Source organism: Tympanuchus pallidicinctus, unplaced genomic scaffold (assembly GCF_026119805.1).
Source record: "Tympanuchus pallidicinctus isolate F22 unplaced genomic scaffold, pur_lepc_1.0 scaffold9, whole genome shotgun sequence".
NCBI lineage: Eukaryota > Metazoa > Chordata > Aves > Galliformes > Phasianidae > Tympanuchus > Tympanuchus pallidicinctus.
The window spans coordinates 11,358,997-11,384,232 of record NW_026294813.1 but is presented as its reverse complement, the minus strand read 5'-3'; the positions used below and the strand labels follow the sequence as shown (position 1 = coordinate 11,384,232).

At 39.5% G+C, this 25,236-nt stretch overlaps 1 protein-coding gene across 5 annotated transcripts; it reads right to left on the bottom strand.

Moving 5' to 3' along the window:
* Positions 1–25,236, bottom strand: DAB2 (DAB adaptor protein 2). 5 transcript variants are annotated; one of them, XM_052670348.1, is made up of 15 exons: positions 25,033–25,236; positions 12,694–12,866; positions 11,509–11,648; positions 10,653–10,751; positions 10,397–10,528; positions 8,356–8,442; positions 8,119–8,142; positions 7,810–7,857; positions 7,576–7,638; positions 5,933–6,568; positions 4,974–5,127; positions 3,943–4,458; positions 3,299–3,390; positions 2,489–2,553; positions 1–1,727 (listed from the first exon to the last, which is right to left on the bottom strand). In XM_052670348.1, exons 2-14 carry the CDS (start codon positions 12,788–12,790, stop codon positions 2,494–2,496), a joined length of 2,148 nt encoding a protein of 715 aa, XP_052526308.1. In that variant the 5' UTR covers positions 12,791–12,866; positions 25,033–25,236; the 3' UTR covers positions 1–1,727; positions 2,489–2,493. The 5 variants fall into 5 exon arrangements, with proteins under 5 accessions (XP_052526308.1, XP_052526312.1, XP_052526310.1 ...); XM_052670352.1 differs by having other exon boundaries at positions 6,275–6,568; XM_052670350.1 differs by having other exon boundaries at positions 12,694–12,816.

Genomic DNA, 25,236 nt, shown 5'->3' with positions numbered 1-25,236 from the left:
TAAGACAGAAAATTTCCCATTTATTTATTCTTGTTGGCTATCCACATTACTAGCAGGAAACACTTAAGTCAGCTGAGAATTTAATGAGGAGCAATTCACGTTGAACAGGCCTGAGACACAATATGCTACAGAAAGACTTAAGAGAATGCTGTCAAACAGCTATGTTAGGAACCTGTGAAACAAAATTCTTAGCCAGCACCAAAAATCATAGAATCAATTATATCAAAAGACTGAGTTATAAGGATAAAACCAACAGCCACACAGATGTTTCTTTGCTATGAGAGTTGCTTGTTTTTAATGTCATTAGGTAACATCACTTGAGAAACTACAGTTTTATATAGCAGTGTAATATCCAGAAGTTTCTACATTTCCAGTTTGAGACAAATATTTAAATTCATAGCTTTTTTTGCATTACAGAAAGTGCAAGAAAGGTTTATATAATTGCATGACCTGCTGAATTGAGTACTAAGGCTGTCTTCAAGTTGATTTTCTTAGATCTCCAGTTCAGCAACTGCTTAGGCATTTGATTTATACTATTTCAAGTTTATACTTAGTATTAACAGAAAAAAAACAAAAAACAAAAAAAAACAACAACCACTCAGATATCAGCTATCCCCATTGACAAAGTGTTACAACTAGTTGTAACATCAGACTGATTTCTGATTTAAAGGTCTGTTAGTAAAGAGGTTTTTTTTTTTTTTGGAAAGGCACTGTTCACTGTTTAAGAGATTATGCCTCACATTAATGACACAGAGATGGTATATCTGTTCACAAGGAATCAAGGCATAGAGTAAAGCAATGATTGTCTTTTTACTTTCTAACACACTGGAATAATGTTGTACTACATCATGTCTGACCTATCTGCTTGTTCCATTTGTCTGCCAAGCCACCTTGATAAAGAAAGGTAATCTTCATAGATTTCCCTCCCTCAAATAGCTATATTAGCACCAATACAACAGTTAGTGTCCATGAATACCTCAATGTCCTTCAAGAAATGTTTCAGCTTATTTGATCCTGCAGTAGACCCCTATTGCTCAGGACCCCAGCAGCTCTGTTGAAGACCCTACGGTTAGTCCCTTTATTATATCTTTATGGCAGAATGCTCCTTTTACCATTAGTTAATGGAACAAGTGTATTGGATATGTTCCCCCTCCCCCCCAACCCCCAGTTTCATACAATCTTTATGGCTTAGAGACCAAGTCATATGTTCATTCATCATTTAGAAGCATGTAATATCCACATAACTTTACAACTGGCTGATATTGTCTAAACATACATCAACTGACCTAGTTGTTTAAAGTGTGGAGCAGCCACTAATTCAATTCCCTTATGTTAAGGCAGCATTTCTTCCCTAGGTACATTCAATTCCCATGTTTCAGGACAGTAAGTGCTACAATAAAGAGAAATTGAGGTGACTGCATTGTATAAAACACATGACTTAGTGTTGCTAAGCTCTTCCACAAACCACTGCAAAGTCTAAAGTAAAATTAACATCCACCAATTTGATTTTGGGTCTTCAAGGTTGAGTGTAAGTTTCCATTTGCCCTGAATTACTGTCTTCACAGCATGTTCTTCAGTGTCTATGCTTCAATCCACCTGGACATGTTTTAGATGACACATCATGGAACGACAGCAAGAGTGGCAGACAAAAATGAAAAAAGTAGAAATTGGATGTTGAAAAGAGGTCCAGTTATTCCATTTCTCCTTTTCTGTTTATGCCTAGTATACTGAAAAGAATTTGAGGTTAGAATGACTTGAAGTTATAGCTTCATAGTTTAAACTAGCTTATAGATACTAAGGGCAAATTTAAAGCAATAGCAGTACTCGTCTTCTGTTAAAAGACAGTACTTCATTGGAAGATTTGAGAAATGTGTATATATGGCACTTAGGGATGTAGCATAGTGGGCTGACATTTAGACTAGATTATCTTAGAGATGTTTTCTAACCTTACTGATGCCATGATTTAAATTAGCAAATCTTTCCTCTGCCACACATCTGACAATTCATGCTCTTTAGTCAGTGATAAGAGAGCATGAGTTAATTTGTTTCCCATGACATAACAGCTCTTAGCTTGTTATCACTTTAATTCACCCAGGTTATAATCCAATAAAACTTCAGATACTACACTTCAGAGAGCTGCATTGGGCTTTCTGCTAACACTCTCCTGTAAACATGCCCCACAGACGTGGCATACTCATTAACATTCCTCAAGGAAAGGAAATAGACATCTATTATGACTTTGAGATTTAAGACCATGGAGAAACAGGATCTTTATTGTTAAGAAAGTGACACTAGTTAGACCTAGGCAGACAGCATGTACAACTCTAAGCAGAGGTCCTTAGAAGAATGCTTCTAGAGTACAGCAAGCAATACTTCAGAGGAGCAATAAAGTTAAGCCAGTGTAGCTGATTCATGAAAACTGCTGGCAAAGAGCTAGTTGAAAAGAATTTAAAGTTGAAGTAGTTTGCCTAAATAGAGTAAATATTACCTGGTCTATGCAAAAGGGTTGCCAGAAGGACCACCAAATGGGCCAGAATGTTGCTTCTGAGATTCCTGCCAAGAAAAGTAATAAATTATTAGTCATTAAAGGTTTTTCAGATTTTATTCTTCATGGTTATTTTAGCTGATTTTGATTCCAAACTCCTTCTGGAAAGAATACTGAAGAGCACTGGCTAAGCAGGTATTAGATACCTTGCTTTAAGGAACTTAAGGAGATCTAAAGCTGTGTTAGTACACATTAGTATGGGTTAAGGTATCCTTTAGAAAAGCCATGTGGAACTGAGTTAGTGTATTCATGATGAAATCTGATTAGCCAAATGTCAGATGTTTGAAGTCAGCATTCTGGAAGTGATCCAGGTTTTTCTATCAGGGACTCCAAGTGTCATGTACCAAATGGAGTGAAGTGGATAGGCCATTTCCTTCCCCAAGAGGATACTGGACATGGGATCCTCCCATTTGTTCAGCAAACACTTGCACAGTCAACACTGTCTGCTCTCCATAGAAGTCAGCATAGCTGTAGAAGTCTTCCACTTCACCTCTATTACTTTACAGTCCTTTGTAGAAACTCCCCTCATATAGAAACAAAGTTGCAGAGGGGCTTCACAGCTTGGGGGCACTGGTTATGGACTTTAGCTAAATGGAATAAAGCTTCATTAGCCTTCTTTTGAGAAGGTTTTTTTGTTAGATCAGGTATGCAAGAAGTTTTATTCCATGGCCTCTAAAGCCACTGCACAAATATCACAAGTATTTCTGTTGGTGGGGTGCAGTAATGGGCATAGAGAAAACATCTGTTACTTACAGAGGAGACACTGAAAAGATCTGGTTTAGGTTGACTTTCAAACAGGCCATCAATTGGTAGTGCACTTTGTCTGGGAACAGGCTTCAGTGGTTCTAGGAGGAGGAGACATACTGCTATATCACTAAACAGCTTTTACGTGTACTAAGCCCTATCAGCACACTGACTTAAACTCATCCAATTAGATGTTTAAAAACAAACAAAACAACAAACCAAAACAAACAAACAAAAATAGATTAAAAAAATTGAAAAAAGCATGCAAGCTGCTTTGCATGACGTCAGTTTTATCTCCTGCCTATTCATCAATACACATAAGCTATCTGGGCCTTCTAACACTGCACAGACCTAGCCTACCTCAGTCCAGCCTAGACACTAGATGCATCAGAGTTTGGCCACTAACAATGGTCTGTGTAATGCTATTAAGGGAAAAGGTCCTTCAATCCTCTTTTTAAGAACTTTAAAGTAAATACAACAATCAGTATAATCATAGCTGTGAGACAAGACATGATCAGCCATCATGTTACCTGAGTCGCTATTCAAATACAATAAAGATTTTACCATTCATGGACAGCTTGCTAACTGTCACTGTGACCTGTACTATCTAGGTACTTTATTAATAAAGCAATTGCTGAAAGCTCCGGAGGCACCTGAAAAACTTTGCTGCTCTCCTCTTCTTGCTGGCACTGCAGGTGGCTTTGTCAGCTGGAAATCTTTGAACATTTCTTTGACGTCCTTCATCTCTCTATCACCAAGTGGATCCAGAGCAATAAAAGCATCACTCTCTTTCTTGGATAACTCCTTCTGAGGTGCAGTTCTAGGTGGTGGCTGAGGTGGGCTTGTTGTTGACACAGAGGGCATTACAGACTGTGTCTGAGCAGGTAGTGTTGAAGGTGCAAACACACTACTCTGGAAGGGATTTACAGCACTGGATGGCTGTACCCATGGAGCAGATGGAACTTGTGCTGGCTGTACCCAGAGGCCAGAGGACTGAGATGCTGTTGGACCAAAAGATCCAGGCTGGCTCCAGCTTGGCACTGCTTGAGAGCCAAAAGTAAGTTGTTGAGTAAATCCTGGAGACTGGGTAGGCATCATAGACCCAGGAAAGACAGATGTGGCCTGGGTGAAGGCAGGCATCTCCGTATTCCATGGTGACGGCAAGCCACCTGTGGGGAATACGGTTGTTACACAGTGCTTCAGCAAAAATCAAGAATGAGTGTACCAATTCCACTGTTGATACCAGAAAGGCATTCTTCATGTGCTGTTTGTAAAAATCTGTTGATTTACCATTAATATAATGCCACTGGGGTAAGGGAGCTGGTGAGAAAAGGGTTAGTATTTTTTCCTTTACTTCATATCAGTCCTTAAAGAACAGAATTGTGGTTGATAGTTACTTCTGTGTAAGTATTTACTAAGATCCTCCAGCAATAGTACTTTAGCATCTCAAGCTGTGATACACACATTAGCATCCTGGAACAACCTGGAGCTGCTGTCAAAGTTTAAGCAAAAGGTCCTGTTCTAGTTGAAGATGCAGAATTCAGGTCCCTAATTCACAGAATTTAATAGTTTATGACAGCACACGGATTAAGCACTGCATATGAAATAAAAGGTAATTAGAACATCTGTGCTGGGTTTAAATTCAAGCTCTTATTCCAGTCTAAGATATTTGATGTGAACTAACCTAGGCCAGCCAATGGAGGGGCTGTGGCAGGGCTTGTTTTGAAGAGGTCCACTCGATTAGTTTGCACTGGTCCTGTCTGTACTGATGAGTTTAAGCCAAGGCTCTCTGTAGTTGGTGCAAAAAAGTCCGAGCTAAACAAGTCATTTGATGCAGTCTAGAAAGAAAAAAAGTTGTTGTGAAATGGCATGGCAGAATATAAACTAACATGATTAAGAAGTCTTAATCTGAAGCTGTTATTTTAGCTGTTATTTAGCTTTAAATGAAGCTTTGCCGTATTTTAAAGGTACTCAGTATAAGTGATTCAAACTTCACCAGTTTATGCCTACTGATAAGTTTGGCATTCTATATAATATATAGTAGTTCCAGGTCAACAGCAGAAGAATAAGACAGAGTAACTGAATTACTTGTTACCATGACGAGAATCCTCTTCTCCTCACATACAAATATTCCTGCCCAGACTATAATGACCCCTGAAGTTATGTCAAGGTCATCAACTGAGTTCTGTATCGTTTGGCAGCAAGAGATTAACCCAGACACACCCTGTGTATGACTAGGAAATTTGGCAGGCACTGTGAAGACACATCGACTTCTGTAAACTACTATTGGTACCTCATTGTCAAGAAGCCACAGGCTGTGTGTTTCTATCATAGCTATCGTAACAACTATTGGCATTGTACCTGGCATCAATATTTCAGCAGTATACTTACCAGACCTTTACAGAAGTACGGCAGCATTAAGGAAAAGAACACATGTTTAGTAATCATAGCTACTATAGAGCATTCATGAGAGTTAGGATTTACCATTGCTGCAGAGAGGTTAGAGTAAGCATGGCAGGTGGAGGAGAAACACTGTGAAACTCTTTAGTCATTTACACAGTATGAAGAAAGAAAAGCTTCCTTCACCCAGCTTCTCTAAGTAAGAGCATGCATATCACCATTAATTACTTGAACATTGTTCACCTTGACAGACCTCCTTCCTCTTCCTGGCTTGTTACTTTGTGGTGGTGGGCTAATTGTTATAGATTCATGTGACAAGAGCTGGATATTGCTTTCAGAATCCAGCTTTACTCCATTTTGCAGAGTTACTCCTTTGGAAGGATCTTCCACAAAGAGGTTTGATGGGGCTTTAAGAAAGCCATTCTGTTCTCTCTCTGGTACCCCATTTGGAGTTCTTGCTGTGGGTGGCTTACTGTCAAATGGCCACTGGCTTGTTAGTGCTTCTCGTTTGCCAACTCTATTAGATATCTGGTCAAACTGCTTACCAAAGTAGTCAACATCACCATTTGAAGCACCATTACCCACCGATGTCAAGGTACTCAGATTTTCCTTCTTCTGATCAGCAGATTTTAGAGAATCAAATGAAGGTGGTGTGGATTTGTCTGGCTGTGCAAAAGGATCATCACTGAAAGGATCTGGATTAGGTGTGGGAAAGAAGTTGAGATTGGTAGAGAAAGAACTTTCTGGCAAGAAGGGTGGCCGTGGCTTTGGTTGTGGAAGGGAAGGTGTGATGCCATTCAAGAAGAGATCCTCTTTTGTAAAAGTCTGTTTGGTCTCAATTTCTGAGTTAAGATCCACTAAGAGAATCTCTTTAGTTTCCTATTTGTTCAGAAAGAAAAGAAAGTTAGTTTTCTGTATCACCTACTGCAAAGTACACAAGCTTAAAGGAAAATTTATAGGACAATTCTGGTATCCAGCACAACATACTAATATGTATTCAATGTCATGCTGAAGTCACACTAAGGTACCATTTTATAAGCCTGGTAGCTATAATCATATCTCAGCTACTCAGTTCAAAAAATTCATTGTTGAAAGCACCTGTTTCAAGATCTCTTTAGTTCAGGTGAACTTAATTTAACGGAATTTTAGTCATTAGCACTAATTATACCTAGGGATGTTGGATTCCAGTGACAGCCTGGGTTTTAGTCCTTTGTTTTAACAATTGTGAAATCACATTGCCTTAGAGTGATTTCAAGTTGCAGTCTCAGCTTTGGAGTAAGATTAGAAAGCAGTCTGCCTGTGGAGAAGGTTAACACACTATCCACCAAAGCAGGTGGCAGAAGACCTAGTCAATAGCTCTGCTGACATCAATTGCAACACCAATTGTTGCATGACTATTAATAACTTTTTGTGCCAGAGCAAACTAATACAATTGTGAAGTCAATGAGTTTTTACAAGGTAAATGCATACTTCTGTGAAGTTAGGCCCTGTTTTATGGACCTAGCTTACATCTGTAGTACCTAGAAGTCCACTTGGAACTTACTGACTCATCTAAAAAATAAGCTTCAACTTTAAAGGTTGTTAACTGAGTTTCTATTTTTTTCCTACAGCACAGGCATATTCTGCTAGTACATATTTATAAGGCCTATAGCTAACAACATAGGAGTAAATAGTATTTCTGTCACACAGACTTCAGTGAATACTGTTGGTTAAGAATATTAGCTAGTCTACTTAATATGTTCCCACTATCATATCTCTAAGTTTTTAATATATTACTATGACTAGGAAAAGGCTTCTGTAAAACCAGAACAAAATACATCTTACTACTCAGACAAAATTTGCTCTCAAACATAGAAGTGAGATAAGTAAAGCTGGAGTCCACTTACTGTGGGACTGCTCACATCAGGAGGTGTTGACATATCCCCAAACAAGTCCAGCTGGTCAACTCCCTTGAAGCCAAAAGTATTGAAAGAATTGGTGTCAGAGTTGTTGCAAAAGCAAATCCAAGTATTACACATATCTACTGAACATCTATAAAACTTGCATTTCCTGTATGACATGGTTCATAGTCTGCTATGAACTTTAATGGCATCAGGGTAAAGCTCTAAAATTTAACGTACCAGTTTCAGTTTGTTAGCTTGACCTGCAGATAGGGTCTCGCTACCATTCTGGAATAGATGGACAACTGTCAGTGTCAAGAATAACAAAAGCTGCCTTAAGCACTGAACTTACATGCTTGAACAAGCAAATGTTATCAAAGAAAAAGTATGGGAGATCCCTATTATGAGTTCTGCGGACACATTTGTCTCCATTTCCAGAGTATTTGGGCATCTCATGATTCCACCATAATGCTAGAGCCATGAAGAAAGACAGAGCCAGTTCTATCAGCAGAATACCTGATCAAGTGAAGATGAGTTAGAGTGACTTACCTGAGCCTTATTTGCTTCTTCACTCTAAAGAAGAAAAAAAGCTTTTAGTATCTAAACATCAGGTAGATTATCCAAAGCAAGAGGCTTTAGTTAGCTTACCTCCTAAATCTAGTGATGAAACTGCTGGCACAACTGCCAGCCAGTAGCATCATGTCTCACAGTGGTCTACAAGCCCAGCCAAAGCTAAAACAAACTTTATTTTATGCAAATTGCTGCAGCATCTGTAATTTTACTTGCCTTTTTCTTGTCTTCCTCTTCTTCCTTCTTCTTCATGTTATATATTAGTTGGAAGAGGTCCTTAAGATCAACAACTAGAGGCTCAGCCTGAAAAAGAACGTATTTAGACTACAAATTACTTTGTTTTTAGCTTCAGTGTTAGTCCAGGAAACTGCAAGTCAAACTTTCCTATGTGATGCAATAGTACAATTGAGATACTAGGAAAAGCAAGACTTCAAAGACTGCCTGGTCTCTTCATAAACTCTCTTATGCAGAGAGCTGGGGTGATGGCATACCATCAGCCCAGAACAGTTAACTCCCTGGGGAAAGTGACAGCGTCTATGTCAAACTTTTTTTTTTCCCCCTAAAATTCACAGTTTCATAAATACATGGCAAACCTAAACATTTCCTCAGAAATGTACAGGGCATTGAAGCTCCGGTGTATTCATGAGATGATAACAACATACGTCCTCTCTGCTTTCTACCAACTCCAACAATGAAATTGGAGAATGCTTCTTTAGTATTATATTTATTTTAATGCAATCATTCAAGTGTGTGGAACAGATACCAGGTAACACTTAGAGGAGACATCTGCACCTGGATGGAAGTTCAGTGTGAATTAGAAAGATATTGCATTTTGTGAACAAGAATGGGTGGCTCTAAACAGAACGTTATCAAGAATATTTGGAGCAGTTGTTGAAGTGGTAGCAGTTTCAGCTATTAAACTATACTGATTAGAAACTTTTGCTTGAAGCATATTGCAGCTGAGTCAGTATAAAGTCCTGATAAGTCAGAGACAAGTCCTCCTGCTCAGACACTACCTTTGGCTTGAGCAGAAAATCTGTTGAACTGGTCTCTTTGTTCATACGTGAGCATCCTTCTCTCCTAATCAAGTGTTTCAGATATGCAATTGCAGGCAAAACCATTTCAAGTTATCACTTTGACAAAGAGTACAGCTACAGCAGTAGTCTAGATCTGCTGAACTGCTTATTACTCAGATGTTTAAAAGCAACTAGCAGCTAAATAAAGAGCTCTCTATGGCTTGGCTAAGCTTACAGACTAGTAAGCTGCACCCCACGGTATAAAGCCCAGAGAACAGACTCCACTTGATCATACAGAAAGCTTTTGTGCTTAATCTGCAATTCCAGTGAAGCAGATCAGAACAGGAGTCTGAAATAAAACAAGCTCAATGGTGAAACAGCTGTTGCTAAAATTCTAACAGGGAGCTCCTCGCTCTCACCTGCATTGGGTCTGAAGCTGATAAGAGGTCCTACAGGAATGCAGGAAAGTATGTGTGTGAGGGAATATCTAGCACTGAAGTCTTGGTTGTTCAAGTGGTGACTATTTTAGACACGATCATCTAGCAGCTTATCGTGACAAATATTTAGCACATGTCCAGGTGTTTTAGGAAGCTGAATAATATTCAGTATTAATTCTAAGTAGCTTGTATCTAATACTGCTTATGCATAGTTTCTCTTCACAGAGACATACTCTGCACACTGAATTTCTGCAAGGTGGAAGCCCATTACAGAAAGAATTCTTCTCAGAAGAAACAACTCTAGGATAAGCAATTGTACCTCTCATTTGTCCCAGAAATACTGCTGCAGTTGCGTAAGTTAGTTTTTACTGCTGCACAAGATAATGCATAATGAAAACTAGACTAGTGCAATACTGTTGTTCTCTTTTCCTACTAATTGAGCAAACCTATTGATGTTCAACTCAAAAATATTCTCATTGACAGCAATATACTTCTGTACAGGAAAGCCCATAATAATGGCTCTGTTCATCTTACTAATGTCTTCCATAGTGAATGAAACTTTAAGCAACAACAATAATAAGTAAAGCTACTTGAACACTTTTATTCTGGATGACAGAAATGAATAAAACCAAAGCCACTGATGATAGTCATTTTCTACCATCCTTCTTCAGGATATATACCAATCCATCAGTACTGATGTTTCTTTACACCTCACAGAACTATCAATATGAAAGCCTTATCACACGTTTTACTAAGATTTTAGACAATACATAAAGAATTTGAAAAAAGGCCTATAATCAATACCTGCTGTGCTGTTTTTATGGCAAAAAACTGGTGCTGGCCTTCTCCTCCACAAATATAGCCAAAGGCACGATTATCTGTTACATCTCGAGCAATGAAAGAGATTTTGGTTACTGGATGTTCATGCTCGATGACCTGGAATTAGAAAGAAATGAAGTTCATATTGGAAGATATCATTAATGGATTTAGTTTAGATTCATCTGACTCCAACTCATCACTTTATTTAAGAGTCAAAATAAGAGAATGAGTTATTTCTTACCCCAGTTTTCTCATCTATGATCTTGATACCAGAGAGAGAGATGTTCACCCAGATCCTTTGCTTGTGTTGACCCTGGGAACGAGCTGCTACTGCCATTCCCTGAATAAGATGAATATTGTAGTATTGATGAGACTTCCACATGATTGAGCTTTAGCTTGCTTCCTTAGCATTTCTCATGATCCCATAGCTGTGACAGTATTAGCACTAGTCTTGTTATTCCTAGGCAGTGTTTAAGCCACATTTCTCTTCCAGCATAACACATGAAGCTTCATAGAGCATTTCAGAACTAGATTGTACTTCATTCATAAATTTTTAGGAGCTCAAAAGCTTTTATTTTTGTTCAAGGAATCAGTGAAGTAACAGCATCCTTATCAGGCCACCTCAGATTTACTCATGTAGCAGAAACTAATGTGAGGGTTCTGCTCTCCAGAAGATGTTATCTTCATTGCTGCAGGGTCACATTTACCCTTTGTTTTATCTGTATCTTTTGGTGCTACCATAGCTACAGAATAACAGCTTGGGCTTTGCAGTCTTACCCTAAAGAAGAAAAATCTCCCTCTTCCCCATCCAAAACCGAAGTTAATTACTTGTAATCAACTTAACACTTTGGAATCTAATATGACTGATAACAAGAGATTCATCAACAGAGTGTTCCCAAGACAGAGAGCAACTGATTATATTTAAGACTACTAGTCTCCTAGCAATGAGTTCCAACTTCAAAAGCATCTTTCATGAAGCCATAAATATCATGCTATATATTCCCACTAAGTAATATTTGAAACTGTGACAAAGTCATTTGATGCATCTTCTGAAGTCCAAGCAAATGTGTTGCTTGGATGCCAACTCAAAATCTTACCTTTAACTTCATCATTGAATCCTGACTCATTTTGTCTCCTCTTGCTTCTGGCACGTCATCAATGCCAATCAATTTAGCTTTGTATCTCACACCATCCCCTTTGAATCTGGTCAGGAGAGATTCATCTGTCTTTTCTGGCCCTAGAGACAGAAAGATTTGTTTTAGAAAAGAAATATTGTGGCTTCAGAAATATTGTTTAAAATGTACTAATATGGTACATTTTTGCTTTTAAAAACTGTCTGTTTATTATAATGGACTAACAACCATAGTCCTTCCAGTGGCATATGCTCTGCAATGTAATTGATCCTGTAAGGTCATGCTGCTGTTACAGAATCTGTAAGATTCTATTCAGAGAGTTGGGTCTAATGCTTGATGTTTGGGGATTTCAGAACAATTCCAACAGACTTGTTTTCAGGTGACAGCCAACTAGATGTGAGAGCTAAGCACCACTTCTAAGCAAAACCAGTACTTCCTGTGGTGATACTGGGTGTTCAGTAGGACTTTCAGACAATTGTGGTCTAATCAGAACTCTTCTTGGTCTCTAAGAACTTGCTAGTATCTATGCTGAAATTTTGTATCAGCACATTCATCTCTGTAAGAGGTACCAGTACTCACATCCTTGTAACCTCTTGATATTTTAGCTGCATTTGCTATTCCTGCTGTTCCCATTACTTCTCAGAACATCTTCATTTTCTTCTGCATGCTCCATACACTCAGTGTGTATGCTTTGAGTACGTATCTCTGTATGATATATTTTTATATAACCAAATCTGTCTAAAAACCTGTTGACTGACAATTTTTCTCATGAATGGTGTTTTCTAGATTCTTTGGGGTAAAATCTGAATCTATATCTAGCATGTCATTCCATCTTTGGAGGGATAAGATTGAGTTCACGCTCCTGGATGGTCCTCAGCTGTTTAATCTCAGAATGCTTTCATTTCACCCAGCTTCCAATGACTTATTTGCTGATTCTGACAACTAGAACTAGAAGAGCTAGAAACAGCTTTCTATCTAGAAGCCTATCTTCTGATTAGAGATAGTTCACTAGTTTATTTACTCACTTTTCCAGCCAACTTGAAACCTCAGAGTTATGTCAACTATGCAGTGAAAGTGATCACAGCTTTAGGAAAATGCAAAAAATTAAGGAGACTGAGTAGAAGTGTTCAATGAGTAGATATTGCTTACCTTTCTTTTTTTCTTTCTTTGAAGGTTGTGTTTTTGGCGGAGCCTGGTGCTCTGGCTGGTTGTTTACAGTAGAAGTAGTTTCAGCTTCAGTAGACATGATGAGATGGCAGTCAGCTATGCTTGCTGTAGTTTGAAATCCAAGTAACAATCAGTAGGCAAGCATAATATTTTACCTTAAAGAAGAAATGCTCCCATTAGACCTGTTAGTCCTGTTTTGTTCTGCCGAATTACTGAAACAGGACTCCTGACTAGAAGTGTCATCTCACCTGTTCATCTCAGGCTGCTCCTCAGAGAGCATGAAGTTATGGCAACTAGGTGATGACCCCTTCCCCCCAATAATACCCAATCAGTATATCATACTGACATACATCTGCAGGCTGTACTTGCAACCTGTAGCTTCTGAACTTCTAAAACTATTTTTTAGAACCTTAGAGATTTGCTGTACTCTTCACTGCAACCATCACCTCTGTAGGGCAGGAGACCATTCAAGAAATATTTGCTAGGACCTGTTTTTAACACTCATAAATATATCAACAGAACAGTAAAAAAAAAAAAAAAAAAAAAAAAACTATTAGATCTTATGTTCCCATAATAGTCAATGTCTGAAGTTTCAACACTCAAGAAGCGAAAGCCAATGAATTCTCTAGGCTGCAAGACTGTTTCAGAAGAAAGGCAAAACCAGAAGACCACCACACTTGCCTAAAGAGTAATCAAGCAACCTGTTTTACTTCCCCCCTTCCCACAAAAAACTCCAGAAGTTAAGCCACACTAGTCCACTGTTTCTTTCAAATCTGCACCATGATACCTTTCTAGTCTCAGAGAGGAAACTCATAATACATATGCAAAATATGCACCATCACCAACAGTCACCATGTTTTGTTCCCAAACAGAAATACTGAGTAACATTTAACAAATAAAGGCACGTGTACTTCTGAAGATCATTTATCCCTAGACAGAAAGGTATGGACATTCATACCTGCTACAAAAATTGCTCTGAGTATGAGATATGGTAATGATTTCAGACAGCGTGAATTTTAGGTGACAAGTGAAGCCAAAACAGTGTTTAGATAATTAAATTGCTGGGCTGCCTTCCACTACTACTAATTTCCTCTATTTCTAATGAGGTAGCCACAGACCAAGCCACCTTTTAATCAGCACTCCATTTGAGATATTCTATGTCCCCAGACAACTGCTGGAAGAGTTGCATACCTTCTGCTTTAAAAGCCTGCAATTCTCAATGGCTTATTCACCACTAGCCTTATTTTAGCTAATGCTTTACCCATTACTAAGAAGTTACTTTAAGAATTTTGTTTTCACTCCTACCTTTCTCCTCTTTCCTCAATTTGTTAAGTCAATAACTATGAACTGACTCATCCAGCCTGCAACTAGCAGAGCCATGGATGTCAATGCTTAACCGATTCTTAACCTAGAAAGAACACAAATGCCTAGATCTTTGGAAGAAGAAAAAAAAAAGTCACCCTGAAGGCCTTCATTTCCATTTAGACAGAAGGGCCACCATTAGTCAACTATCTTCTAAGAGAAGCAAAGTTAAATCTCTCTGCTTATCAGATGGTTTCAGAGTTGCATTTATCCTTGTTCAAGTATAGCAGCTAAGATAATACTGCTAATTTGAGAAAAATCTCTGGCAGCTCTATCTGTTCTCTTCTGTAAGGAACTTACTTGGTCACAGGTAGGTAATCCTTGAGTCAAGAGAACAGGTAGTGTAAAAATTTCAAGTGTTATTGAGTAAAAATACATGATATAGGAAGAGCCAATATTTCAAGTCATGACTTAGGAAAGCAACGTTGTTATTGTGTGCCCATTCTGACAAAGGACAAACTATTGCACTAAAACAGTTATTTTGCACAGTGTTTGCAGAACTACTAAAAGGTGCCAATCAGAAAACCACCAAAAAAAAAACAACAAACCAAAACAAAAAAACCCAAAACCCACATTAATCAAGTGAAATAAAGCCAAATGAATCCCATTTATGTCCAGGCCAGCATCTACTTCTGATGGTAGAGTAACAGTTGAAGATGGTCATTATATTACAGAGTAAGTAGCATTTAGTAATGGTCCTTTCCCTAGGTTTATCAAGTCCTTTAGAAAGAGAGGAAGAAAGATGATTAAGTTGATGTCATTATTTAACCACTCACCCTCACCTGGTATGTTACAATTTGGAGAACAGAAGGAAAGAGCTTGGAGAAGAACAGCTAAGACACACTGTCAAGGCCATGGGTCACAGCCTTAGAACTTACTGCCCAGTATGGTACTAGATAGAAGAAACAGCAACCTCAAGGTACCAAGTCCTTGCTGTCAGTGATCCTACTTGACCAGTTTAGTCCAGGATATATATACAGCCAAAGACCAAAGTATGATGAAGAGTCAAATGCAAATTAATTTCCTATGAAGGAACAAACATGCACAAACAGGACCTCACTAAAATGGTAGAACTCCATAAGGGCAGTTCTCATCTTCAGGCTCTAATTATGCATCTGTTGTTAGCTATCTGTCTCCTGCCTACAGAAACAAGACCACTGAGTTGCACAAAGATGTACATCACAAAGACCTGAGGTGGAAGAAAATGGGCAGGAACATACACAAGTATGAAATCTTCCACAGAAAGAACAGGATGAGTTGCAAGTGCTCAGCCACTCCGTGCTAACAACTCAGTTTGAGAAGATTAGTGAGACTTTTCTGGTCAGATCACAGAGAAAAATGTCTCTCATCTGAGGTCTGATACAGTTCATCTCACCTGATATTACAGTACATGACAGTTATGTATCATACATTCAGATAACTGTCTTTGTGAAATGCTACCACTGGAGCAAGGAAATTAGCCACTAAATTAAGAATGCATGGATAGACAAGTGCAGGCTCATACAAATTCACATTTTAAATAACTACTCAACCATTAAGTTATAGAATTAGTACTAAGTCCCCTTGGGCTTTATTTAAAAAAAAAAAAAAAAATCACTGGAGGGGAACAACAGTAAATAGCTTGAACTAGCAGTAATCTAGTTTGTTTTTGGTAGAAGAGTCACAACACCGCTAACTTTTGATTCTATGCTTTAGACCAAAGTTAAAGCTGTATTCAACCACAAGGTCTTTTTCACACTTGAACTTGTCTTATCATAGTGGAAAGTGCTGGTGAAGTCTGCATAGTGTTTATATGCACTTGTACATGTGCAGGAAGCTAATGTTAAAGTAATTTTTCTGTTCTTGTTCGGAGGCTTCTTTTGCTCAGTCCCTTAGCATTCCCTTATTCAGGCTGCAGGAGTAAGGCAACAAAATCCTACAGCACCTCAATTCCTACAGCATCTACCTCCATAAAGAAAGCCAACCAGCAATGCAAGTAAGTTAAAAATACAAGTGCTTTCATGCAAGGACAGTCATGCCTACTGTTCTACAAGGCTTTTTACACAGAGGGTGCTGACACACTAGAACAGGTTGCCCAAGGAGGTTGTGGATGCCCCATCCCTGCAGGCATTCAAGGCCAGGCTGGATGTGGCTCTGGGCAGCCCGGTCTGGTGGTTGGCGACCCTGCACATAGAAGCAGGTTTAAACTAGATGATCTTTGTGGTCCTTTTCAACCCAGGCCATTCCTTGATTCAGTGATAATGAAAATCTCAGGAGCTAGTCTGCAGATTGTTAAGTGATGTCTTGAAATTTCCATGTAGATACATCTGTTGCTATCACCACTGTCTGATTACCTGCTCTGCTATTATAATCTGCATCAGAAGGTATGATATTTTTTTCAATTCACTCTAAAAGAAATTCTAAAACTTCTTCCTGTTGGTACCTAACGCCTTTCCTGTAGGGATTATTCCTGAAGAGTACTGATCACACTTTAAGGAATGACTATTTCAGGCCCTGTATGCATAGATAACAGCTTATACCTCAAGGCCTATCTCAATCCAGGAAACTCTTGATTCAAATACTATACTTGATTTCCCACAGATCCACTCTGAGAAAAACCAGTCTTGGGACTTGAGTTATATCGTATTCGTCAAGAACACAAGTTATATTGTGTCTTCAAGAAACTTCCTACACGAGATAGTGACAAAGGATCCTTGAAACATCTTGTTTTTAGCAATAATTGAAGCACATTCCAAACAGTTTTGTTATGGCAGCATCTCTTAAGGAAAAGTAAATGTTATTTAACTATTCCTCTTACTTGAGCAGTGCAACATGGTATCTATCCTCCATGGTATGGAATTATTCTTCTTGTGTAAGGACTTGAGAAACTTCATTATTCTTACAGGCTGTCATGGGATTTAAAAACTAGAAAATCTTCTCCTAACATACAAGTTGTTTGCTCTTTGTTTTCCTCCCCCCCAATACAAAAAGATAATTCCCTTAATATCAATAAAAACACATCTGAGCAGAAGAGCAGTGGAAAAGTCAGAGCTAAGACAGATAAATTGAACATCTGTTGAGCAGTCTAATACTCCTTCTGACAGCCTGTGTTCCTTTTTTGTGCCTTGATACTACAAGTACATAACTCAGATTTAAGAGTTATTGCATGTAAATACTAACCTCAAATGAAAATCTCAGAGGCCAGGAGAGGATAAAAGTAGCTTTTATTGCCAAGTACAACATTGCTTGTAGGAAGGAAGTAGTAACTGGAAGCACAGCAGTAGTTTAAGTGCTAAACATATCTTCTCAAGGCATGTTTCCCCCTTGCCTGCATTGTGAAGAGTCAGCCAGGTTCTTCTGGTTAGAAGGTTGTATCAGAATCTGTACAACACAGCTTGAGAAATATCTTGGCTTGAGTTCTTGTCAGAAAGGCTGTTTTTAGAAGAATGGTAACCAAGAGATGGTAACCAAGCGATCTACTTGAGTAACCATGCTACAAGATCTCAGTTTTGTAGACTGGGACAGATTAGTGGCTAACAGCAATCCAACAACTAGGAAGAGTCAAAGTGCTAAAGCCAGATACTTTAAACAGTAGTGAACAGTTTTAACTTGCAGGATTCTGCCAGCTTAGCAGTACATTTATGTAAGGCCCTGTATCACTGACATTCACATCTAACTGCTTCTTAGTGTGCAAATGACTACCTGAGTTTCTCTTAGTTCCTGTTACAATGGTAGTGTCCTAAATGGCCCTGAAAAGCACTAGGTATGCATAAATAAATTTTTTTAAAAAGCATGATATTCAGATATTTCTATGATTCTGATTAAGAAATAAATTGAAATGTTTTGTTTCTTTACTAAAGCAAAAATTGTCCTAGAATCTGACAGTATATGTAACATGAATAAACCTCCTGCAACATGACACAAGATTTTATGTCTTAGATGGAAAATTCCAACTGCTTGCACTGAGGAAAACACTACAACCATTATTACATCTCCTGTACTAAACAGTCACATTAGTCTGCTAGGAATTACTGTAAAAATTGGGTAATATAATGGAAAGGTATTAGCCTTACCTATATATAAAATTATGTCCAGTATTCACTGTTCACACTAACAAATAAAAAGTATCTTCTTGATGATAAGTGGTAGAAAAGAGTTCATAGACAGCCTGGGAATTGTTCTCCAACTCATACCGTGTCTGGAACACAAGAACAGTGTAACGTACCAGAAAGTTGACTAAATACAAGCTCTTACACTGCCAAGTCTAACCCAAGACCCTGTGATTAGTCTTGTAAGAGACAGTGTTGGTCCATTCTGCTGAACAAATGACATTGTCAGTCATTCACACAATCAGCAAGGTCTATATTAGTAATGACCCCATTACAAATAATAGTTTCTCCTACAATTCCTTGATAGCAAGGCTAAAGCCATTGGTCTCATCTTCCCAAATTAAAAAATTTTTTTAAAAAAGATTCTCTTCTGTTAGGCTATAGGTAATTAGAAATCTACATTGTAGGTAACAGATCATTTATGTGGTGTCAGTGCCTCAGTTAAATCACACTTGATCTGTTGGAGAGAATATTTCCAGGTTAACAGGATTTTACTCAGGGAGCTGCCCCCACTTCTCTGCAACTTTCTATAAGCCCTCAGTAGTATTCTGTCCTCTCACCTAAAAGATGATGCATAGATACTTTTCAGAGGTTATAAGACAGCTCTATGCCAAAGGCTTCCTCTGCCAATAGAGGTACTCTTTAGGGTCAAGCATGCTGTAGAACAGGTCTCAAGGTCTAACTGCCTTATTCATATATATTCAGAATGAGAAAAAGGGAAGGGTGAGTCAGAAGTGCAGTAATGGATACGTTATGGAATACCTTCTGCACGATTATGATTCCCTCGGGTTTCCACTGCAAAGAAGACAGATCTTGTTGCTTTAGTAAGTGGCATCAGCTTCAGATGTTGGCATTACCACAGCTGGTGCAGAACCATGCCTGCGAATCACCACCCAGGTACTTTACCATTTCAGTCTATTTACCAACTGCTATTTCATCACAAGAACAGAACAGTCTGTTCTCACTGTATCAGTGCACCAGCTTTCTCCAAACTGCTTATTTTTTAGCAAGAGTGTAGAAATTCAAACTGAATTCCTGGAAGTGTTTGCTGCACACTTCAGTCACTGGAATTACAGCCAAGTGAACATCACCATCACCAAGCTAGAACTGAACAGGTCACTGCATACAACCAATACAGTTGAACCTTTCCTTTTTGTCATAGTGTTGCAGTTGTAAGCACAGCATTACTGATGAGATGATCAGTAGCTTCTCAGCCCAGCCATTATGGTAGTTCTAGTTTGAACTTTTCCTCCACTTATCATAGGAATCAATATAGCTATTCCAAGTGTATTAGAACAGAGATCTCAGTGAAGCCACAGCAAGTTTAAACAAGCTGCACCTGGTTAAGAACTTAGTATTATATAAGTTAACAAGAGGTTATGAAAAAAAGTCTCACTTCTTTAGAAGTAAGTGGAGGTCAACATTTGTTATCTAGTTTGCTAAGATTTCACCTCAAAACAAGGGGAACTAGTACTGCCATAGTCAGTCTCATAGATAAGAACTTTCTTCAGTCAGAAACTCAAGTGCCTAACGATATCATCCAGATACCTATCTATCTATCTGAATTTACAATTTATTCTAGAAATAGAGTTTTAAAACAAATCTTTGTAGCAGCCCTTCCAACATCTGTATTCAGCATATCATCCTCTTAGCTAATTCTGCAAACTAAAAAACCATCTCAGTTTTAGTACAAACAATACCAGCTTCTTAAGTCCAAATCCTTCTCTTAGAAAGCAACTGGTAGATAACCCAATGTTGGGTTTTTTTTTTGTTTTTAGAGACCTATTTGGCTAGTAACATAGGCTTATTCTAGAAATATGTACTTATAGAAGGTTACTTGCTTACTCCTATAGTCCTCACAACAGTTTCCAAATGAAATTTCTTTACATCAGTCTTGCAGAAAGACAACATCCTTTTACACTTGAGAGGCTGCTCCTACATATCTGGCTTCCATATGGAAGCCCCTAAAGTCAGTGGCTCCTGAGTCTGAGTCCATCTGTTGTAGACATTGCTCAGGAGAACATCACCTACTCATAGGACGAGAAAACTCAGACTGTATGTCTGCAGTGTCTACCACTCAGTCTTCTGTCAGTACTATTTGGCTGGACTCACTGAATGTATTAACAACTGCTTTGCTTCCAGGTTCTTTAATTAACTCAGTTAGGGTTTACTCAGATGCCAACTGGAGTTTGAGCTAAAGAACAACTCAAATACCTCACTTATAACCATGCTTCTAACTCTCTCATGCCTAGGAAGACTGTTTCTGGTCTTCCTTCTAGTTTGTATAGCAAAAGACTCTTGCCAATAACTGTGCTTTTCACCCCCTTCCTCAGAGCAGGAACTTGACACATATTGAAGCTGTTATCATAGGTTATTTCAGCTGTATGCTGTTAACTGTCCAGTGCTGGCAGGGTTATCCCTCTTTGCAGTTTGGGTGTGTGCAAGCTGTACTGAGAGAGATTGCATATATTCTACACTGAACTGTGTTCTCTACCTGATCACAAACACATCTCCATGAGAAACAGGATTTTTCCTGTACTGTTCTTGAGCTCACCCAGCTCAGCACTATATTGTCATTACCACATTGTCAGGTATTGTGGTCTGCTTATCCAGAAGGTGCTCATCCAGCCGATAATCCATGACCAGCCAGAAACCTGCCCTTAAAAATAAATCATCAGCATCTGAAGAGGTTTCCATGTAGCCACCATCTTCTGCCAGCCTTTGATTACATAGTTCAGTGCAGTAGTCACTAGTCACAAGACTCCTGTAACAGACACAAATTATGCTCTTGATCTGTCACTGGAAGACTGACGATCCTGCCTGCACTTTATGAAGACCAGCTCTCCTGCAGTGGTCTCATTTCTTCCTCAGGGAACTTCACAACATTACTCCTAAATCCAGACTCTAGGAATCCCTATCAGACCCATTTAGCTTTCCATCCCTGAGGGTCTTGATATCAGATTACAGATGTGTCCCCCGCCCACCAGAGGAGAGCAAGGGAAAGCCTCCCATCCTCATCTAGAGTCTATCTTCTATTAGCAAGGCTAGTAGCTGTTTTCAAACAGATCTGCTATTCAAGCTTCTAAAAAATTAGTTTTTTATTCATAGCAACATTTGTGCTCTTGTTTAAAGCACCAATTATCTTCTTTAGTGGAAGCACAGAAGTTAGCCTAAAGGATGGACAAAGGATGTAGTGTTCATCGCACTTCAACCTGTGTGCTCCCTACTTGTCCTGTCTCTTCTTGGATTACAGTCTCAATCCTAAGCTTTTTAGCTGTAAGAGAGATATACCACAGACTCCTTGTACGAGGAGATTGTGGCTATCTGATGCATCAGCATTAAGTGCTCCACATATTTTTCTAAAGAGTGCGATCCTCAAGAACACTGTTGTGAAGCCTTCTCAATGACAGGTTGAAGATCTAACCCAGTTGTTTGGTTCACGACATGATCCTCATAAGGTATTTTACTTCTCATCTAATTGCCTAAGAATGCAATATGAACTGACAAAACAGCAGGAAATTCAGCTCCAAGGCCAAAAGTCTGCCCTTAAGTGGCCCCAGAGTGTCTGAGCTTTGAGATTTAAGGCAACATGCACCAGCTATGAAACTTAGAAGCTTTTAAGGAAAATGTACACATGGATAGAGTTGGGAGTGAAGGTCTTCAGGGCATTTCACCCGAGGTGCTTCACTCTCAAGCATTCCATAGCACGTGCAAGGAACATCCTTCCAGTAAATGTGAAACTGGAATGATCTATGCCCACATCAACCCAGGCAACAGAGATAGACAGGAGACGATGCTTTGTTCAGTACTCAGCTGCCTAGCTTTATAAACAGCTTAATCCTGTTTGAACTGGTACATCTTGTTTATTCACTAGACCTGCCACTATACCTTATCCAGCTTCTTTATAACCCTGAGACCCTTGTACCCAGATACAGCCTCAGAACTGGGTTCCTAAAGTCAGTTTGTTTTGAAAGTTATACTGCTTTGACACTTCATTCTATTTGATCCTCCAAACACAACTTTGATTTTTTTTTTTTTTTTTTCCTACAGAAGCCAGGCTGAGGCAGGGGAGCAGCGGCTTATGCTTAGTTGTGTTACACAGAAGAAGCGTAAAACCCCTCAGATTTCCCTCCCCACCCCACACAGCAGGAGAAGAGTCTTATTTCTACTACTAGTCCCTGAATCTTCATCTAAGAGCTAAGTTTTTCTTCCAAAACCCTTGCAGATTACAAGGTACTTTCATGCTATCTCATCACTTTTGATGGAAAGTGGATAGCAAGCAGGATTTGGTTTACCAGGACTATTTCCAGAGTAAGATGTCTCTCTGGTGTGGAATGTTTCCCTTTGTTGTCCTAGCAAATTCACACTTCAGAGTGCTTGATTTGTGAGAGATTTGATGTATGAAGTCCACAAGCACTCCCAAGAACTGGGTTAACCTAGTAAGCCACACAAGTACAATAGCAGTGTAAAGTTCATAAAGAGAGAAGACCATCAACAGGAGAAAGATCTGTGGGTCTGGCAACAATACTCAGTAATCACAGCATATTATGCACTTCTATTTACCTAACATCACAAGCAGTAGTTTTTATTTTAAACATCCTGTCTGAATAGCAGCTGTTTGTTTCCCCCCCATTCTGACACTAAGTACAGCTGTTTTCCCACAAATCTAAGAGCTCTTCTGGTATTTTTTTTTTGCATATATCGTTCACATGTTTAAAGTGCTTTATTCCTATTTACTCAGGAAGCAAAGGTGCTAAGTAACTGTAGCATCTACTGGGCTATTCTATCCAGCAATTGAGTTATGCAGGAACTTTGTCAAGTCATGTTCTCTCACTGAGAAAGTAGGCTGTGTTCTGCAGATGTAAATAGAAACACAGCAGAAGGCACAAATTAGAATGGATAACCATTTCTACCTTCACAAGAGGAAAATGATGCCAGATTTTCGCTTTTGTCCCATCCTTCCAAGTGATAATGCTAAGCACAACTGCTGATGCTCAGCCAATAGCTTTGCTTGAAGTAAGAGCACAATAGATGAGAAAGTGGCACAAGTCACAAGACTTGTGCCATAAAGCTCATCATTCTTCCATTCTTCTGTCTTCAGCAAGAAGCAGAGAAGGCCCTACTAAATTCCCCACAGCAGAAGCATCTCATTTAAGACTCACAATACCTAACATTCAACCCACTTTAGTTTGAGTTTTCCTGTACTCTCAGTCATGAGGTTTGCTAGTGAAGCTTCTGCTTTGATGGTTCACCGACATTCATTTAGAACTCACAACAGTTTTTCTCCTCCAAATGCAAACTTCAGTGAGTTTCTATTAACAGAAGCTTCTGCTTTAAACTTGACCACATCCTAAACTCACTCAGGGCATTTTGGAAGCCTAACTGTGCCCCAAGGGCCATTTGTGTTGAATGTGACTGCAGTGATTCTTTAAACAGGCATGCTCCTTCACTCCCTCAAAAATGCTCTTCTCAAGCGTTCATTTGGATTCTGATTTGCTCCTGGTTAGCCACCCAGTGTCTTACTCACCTCACCTGACACACTGTTAGTAGGCCTTCATAACAGCTTCTAACTGCATAACAGGTCACTATCAGACATCACATCAATTTTTTCAACTTATTAGTGCCTAATAAATCTTCACAACCAATTGGAATATATAGCTTTGTAAATAATTTAATCTGAATTGTCTATCTACAAAGGAGTTCCCACCCCTAAGCATATCAGTGCTCATTCCTGCATACTATGACCAAATCTTAAAGCCCACAAGCTCTCAGACCCACTCTATTTTGGATAGAATTTTCATGGAAACTATGAAATACTCTGGGCAAAAATGTAAACTTCTAAGGCAATGCAACTTAATTAAGATGAAGACGATTTCTCTCTAGTCCCTCTTCTACCCTCAACATTCTCCCACGCCCCCAAATAAAGACCTTAACAAAGTAAAGTTAATCCTACCTTAACAATGGATTTACATGTTTCCCTAGCAAGAGCTCAAGCAACTAACCTCAACTCAGCAAAAAGCTCTGCTCCAGAGAAGTTCAACTGCACTGATCTTACTGCTGGATCGCAGGCACTACTGTGGAACAGCACTCAAAGTGTCATCATGTGATGATCACTGGGGCTTAAAGCTTCACCAGCTGAGAAGTTAGTTTTCCTGACAAAAGTGTGTTCTCACGTCAGTTAGTCCTAGAAATCCTTGACTATATCCATTTACCACAAGTGGAAATACCATCCTAAGATTTACCAGCAGTCAGAGGGCTGCTCAGCAAGGATGCTCCATCTAAACTCAGAACAGAAAGCCTACCCCTCCTTTACTATATTCTAACCCTCCTCTGCTGACAGAAGATTCTTTCATCTCGGTGATGCATGCATATAAACACAAAGTTTCATATAATTTTCGCGTCTTCACCCGACAAACAGAAATAAAATCGCGTGTTTATTTTGCTTTCAGCTCCGGCTTCCTCAGGGAGCCGGCTCTGTTGCAGCTCGGGGCAGGACGCGGGCGGGTTCCATCGCACGGCACCCGGACAGCAGCGCGCTCTGCGGCCCCCAGCCCCCCCCACCCCGCGCCGCCTCCTCTTCTGTTGCGGCCGGAGCGCGGCCCGACGCCGCCGGCGCTGCAGGGAGACGCGGACGGCCCCGGTGGGAGCACCAGCTCCTCCAGCTTTGCCACCCCGCGGCAGGGGTCTGTCGGCCCCCGCAGCCCCACTATAAGCTCGCACTGCCATGATCTCTAAAAGGAAAGAGGCGAAAGAAGAGGAAAAAAAAAAAAAAAAAGACAAAAACAAAACAAAAAAATCGCCCTCCGTCTCTGGTTATAGCCCCTCCCAGAGGCTTGCAAAGAGCCGAGTCCCCTCTCGCAAAGCTGCTTACAGGCTAGATCCGTGCCGCTCCGTGCATGATCCGAGGAGAACCGCAGCTGGCAGCCTGACGGGGAGCGAGGGCCCGGTTAAATATTCAGTGGCACTCTCGCCTTCGGATTAGTTAGCCACTCACAGCGAGAGATATGGTTTTAATCAGATGCTGGCAGCTGAGCACTACCCAGGAATGTGCTATGATGTTTTTGCTGCTCGGTCT

What these genes read in the sequence shown, in the direction of transcription:
- DAB2 (XM_052670348.1), bottom strand. Translation starts at nt 12,790, where the DNA reads ATGTCTACTGAAGCTGAAACTACTTCTACTGTAAACAACCAGCCAGAG. An exon ending in ATTCAATGATGAAGTTAAAG is followed by an intron (nt 10,752 to 11,508) that starts GTAAGATTTTGA and finishes CATCTTATTCAG; the next exon opens with GGAATGGCAGTAGCAGCTCG. An exon ending in CCCTCCATTGGCTGGCCTAG is followed by an intron (nt 4,459 to 4,973) that starts GTTAGTTCACAT and finishes TATTCCCCACAG; the next exon opens with GTGGCTTGCCGTCACCATGG.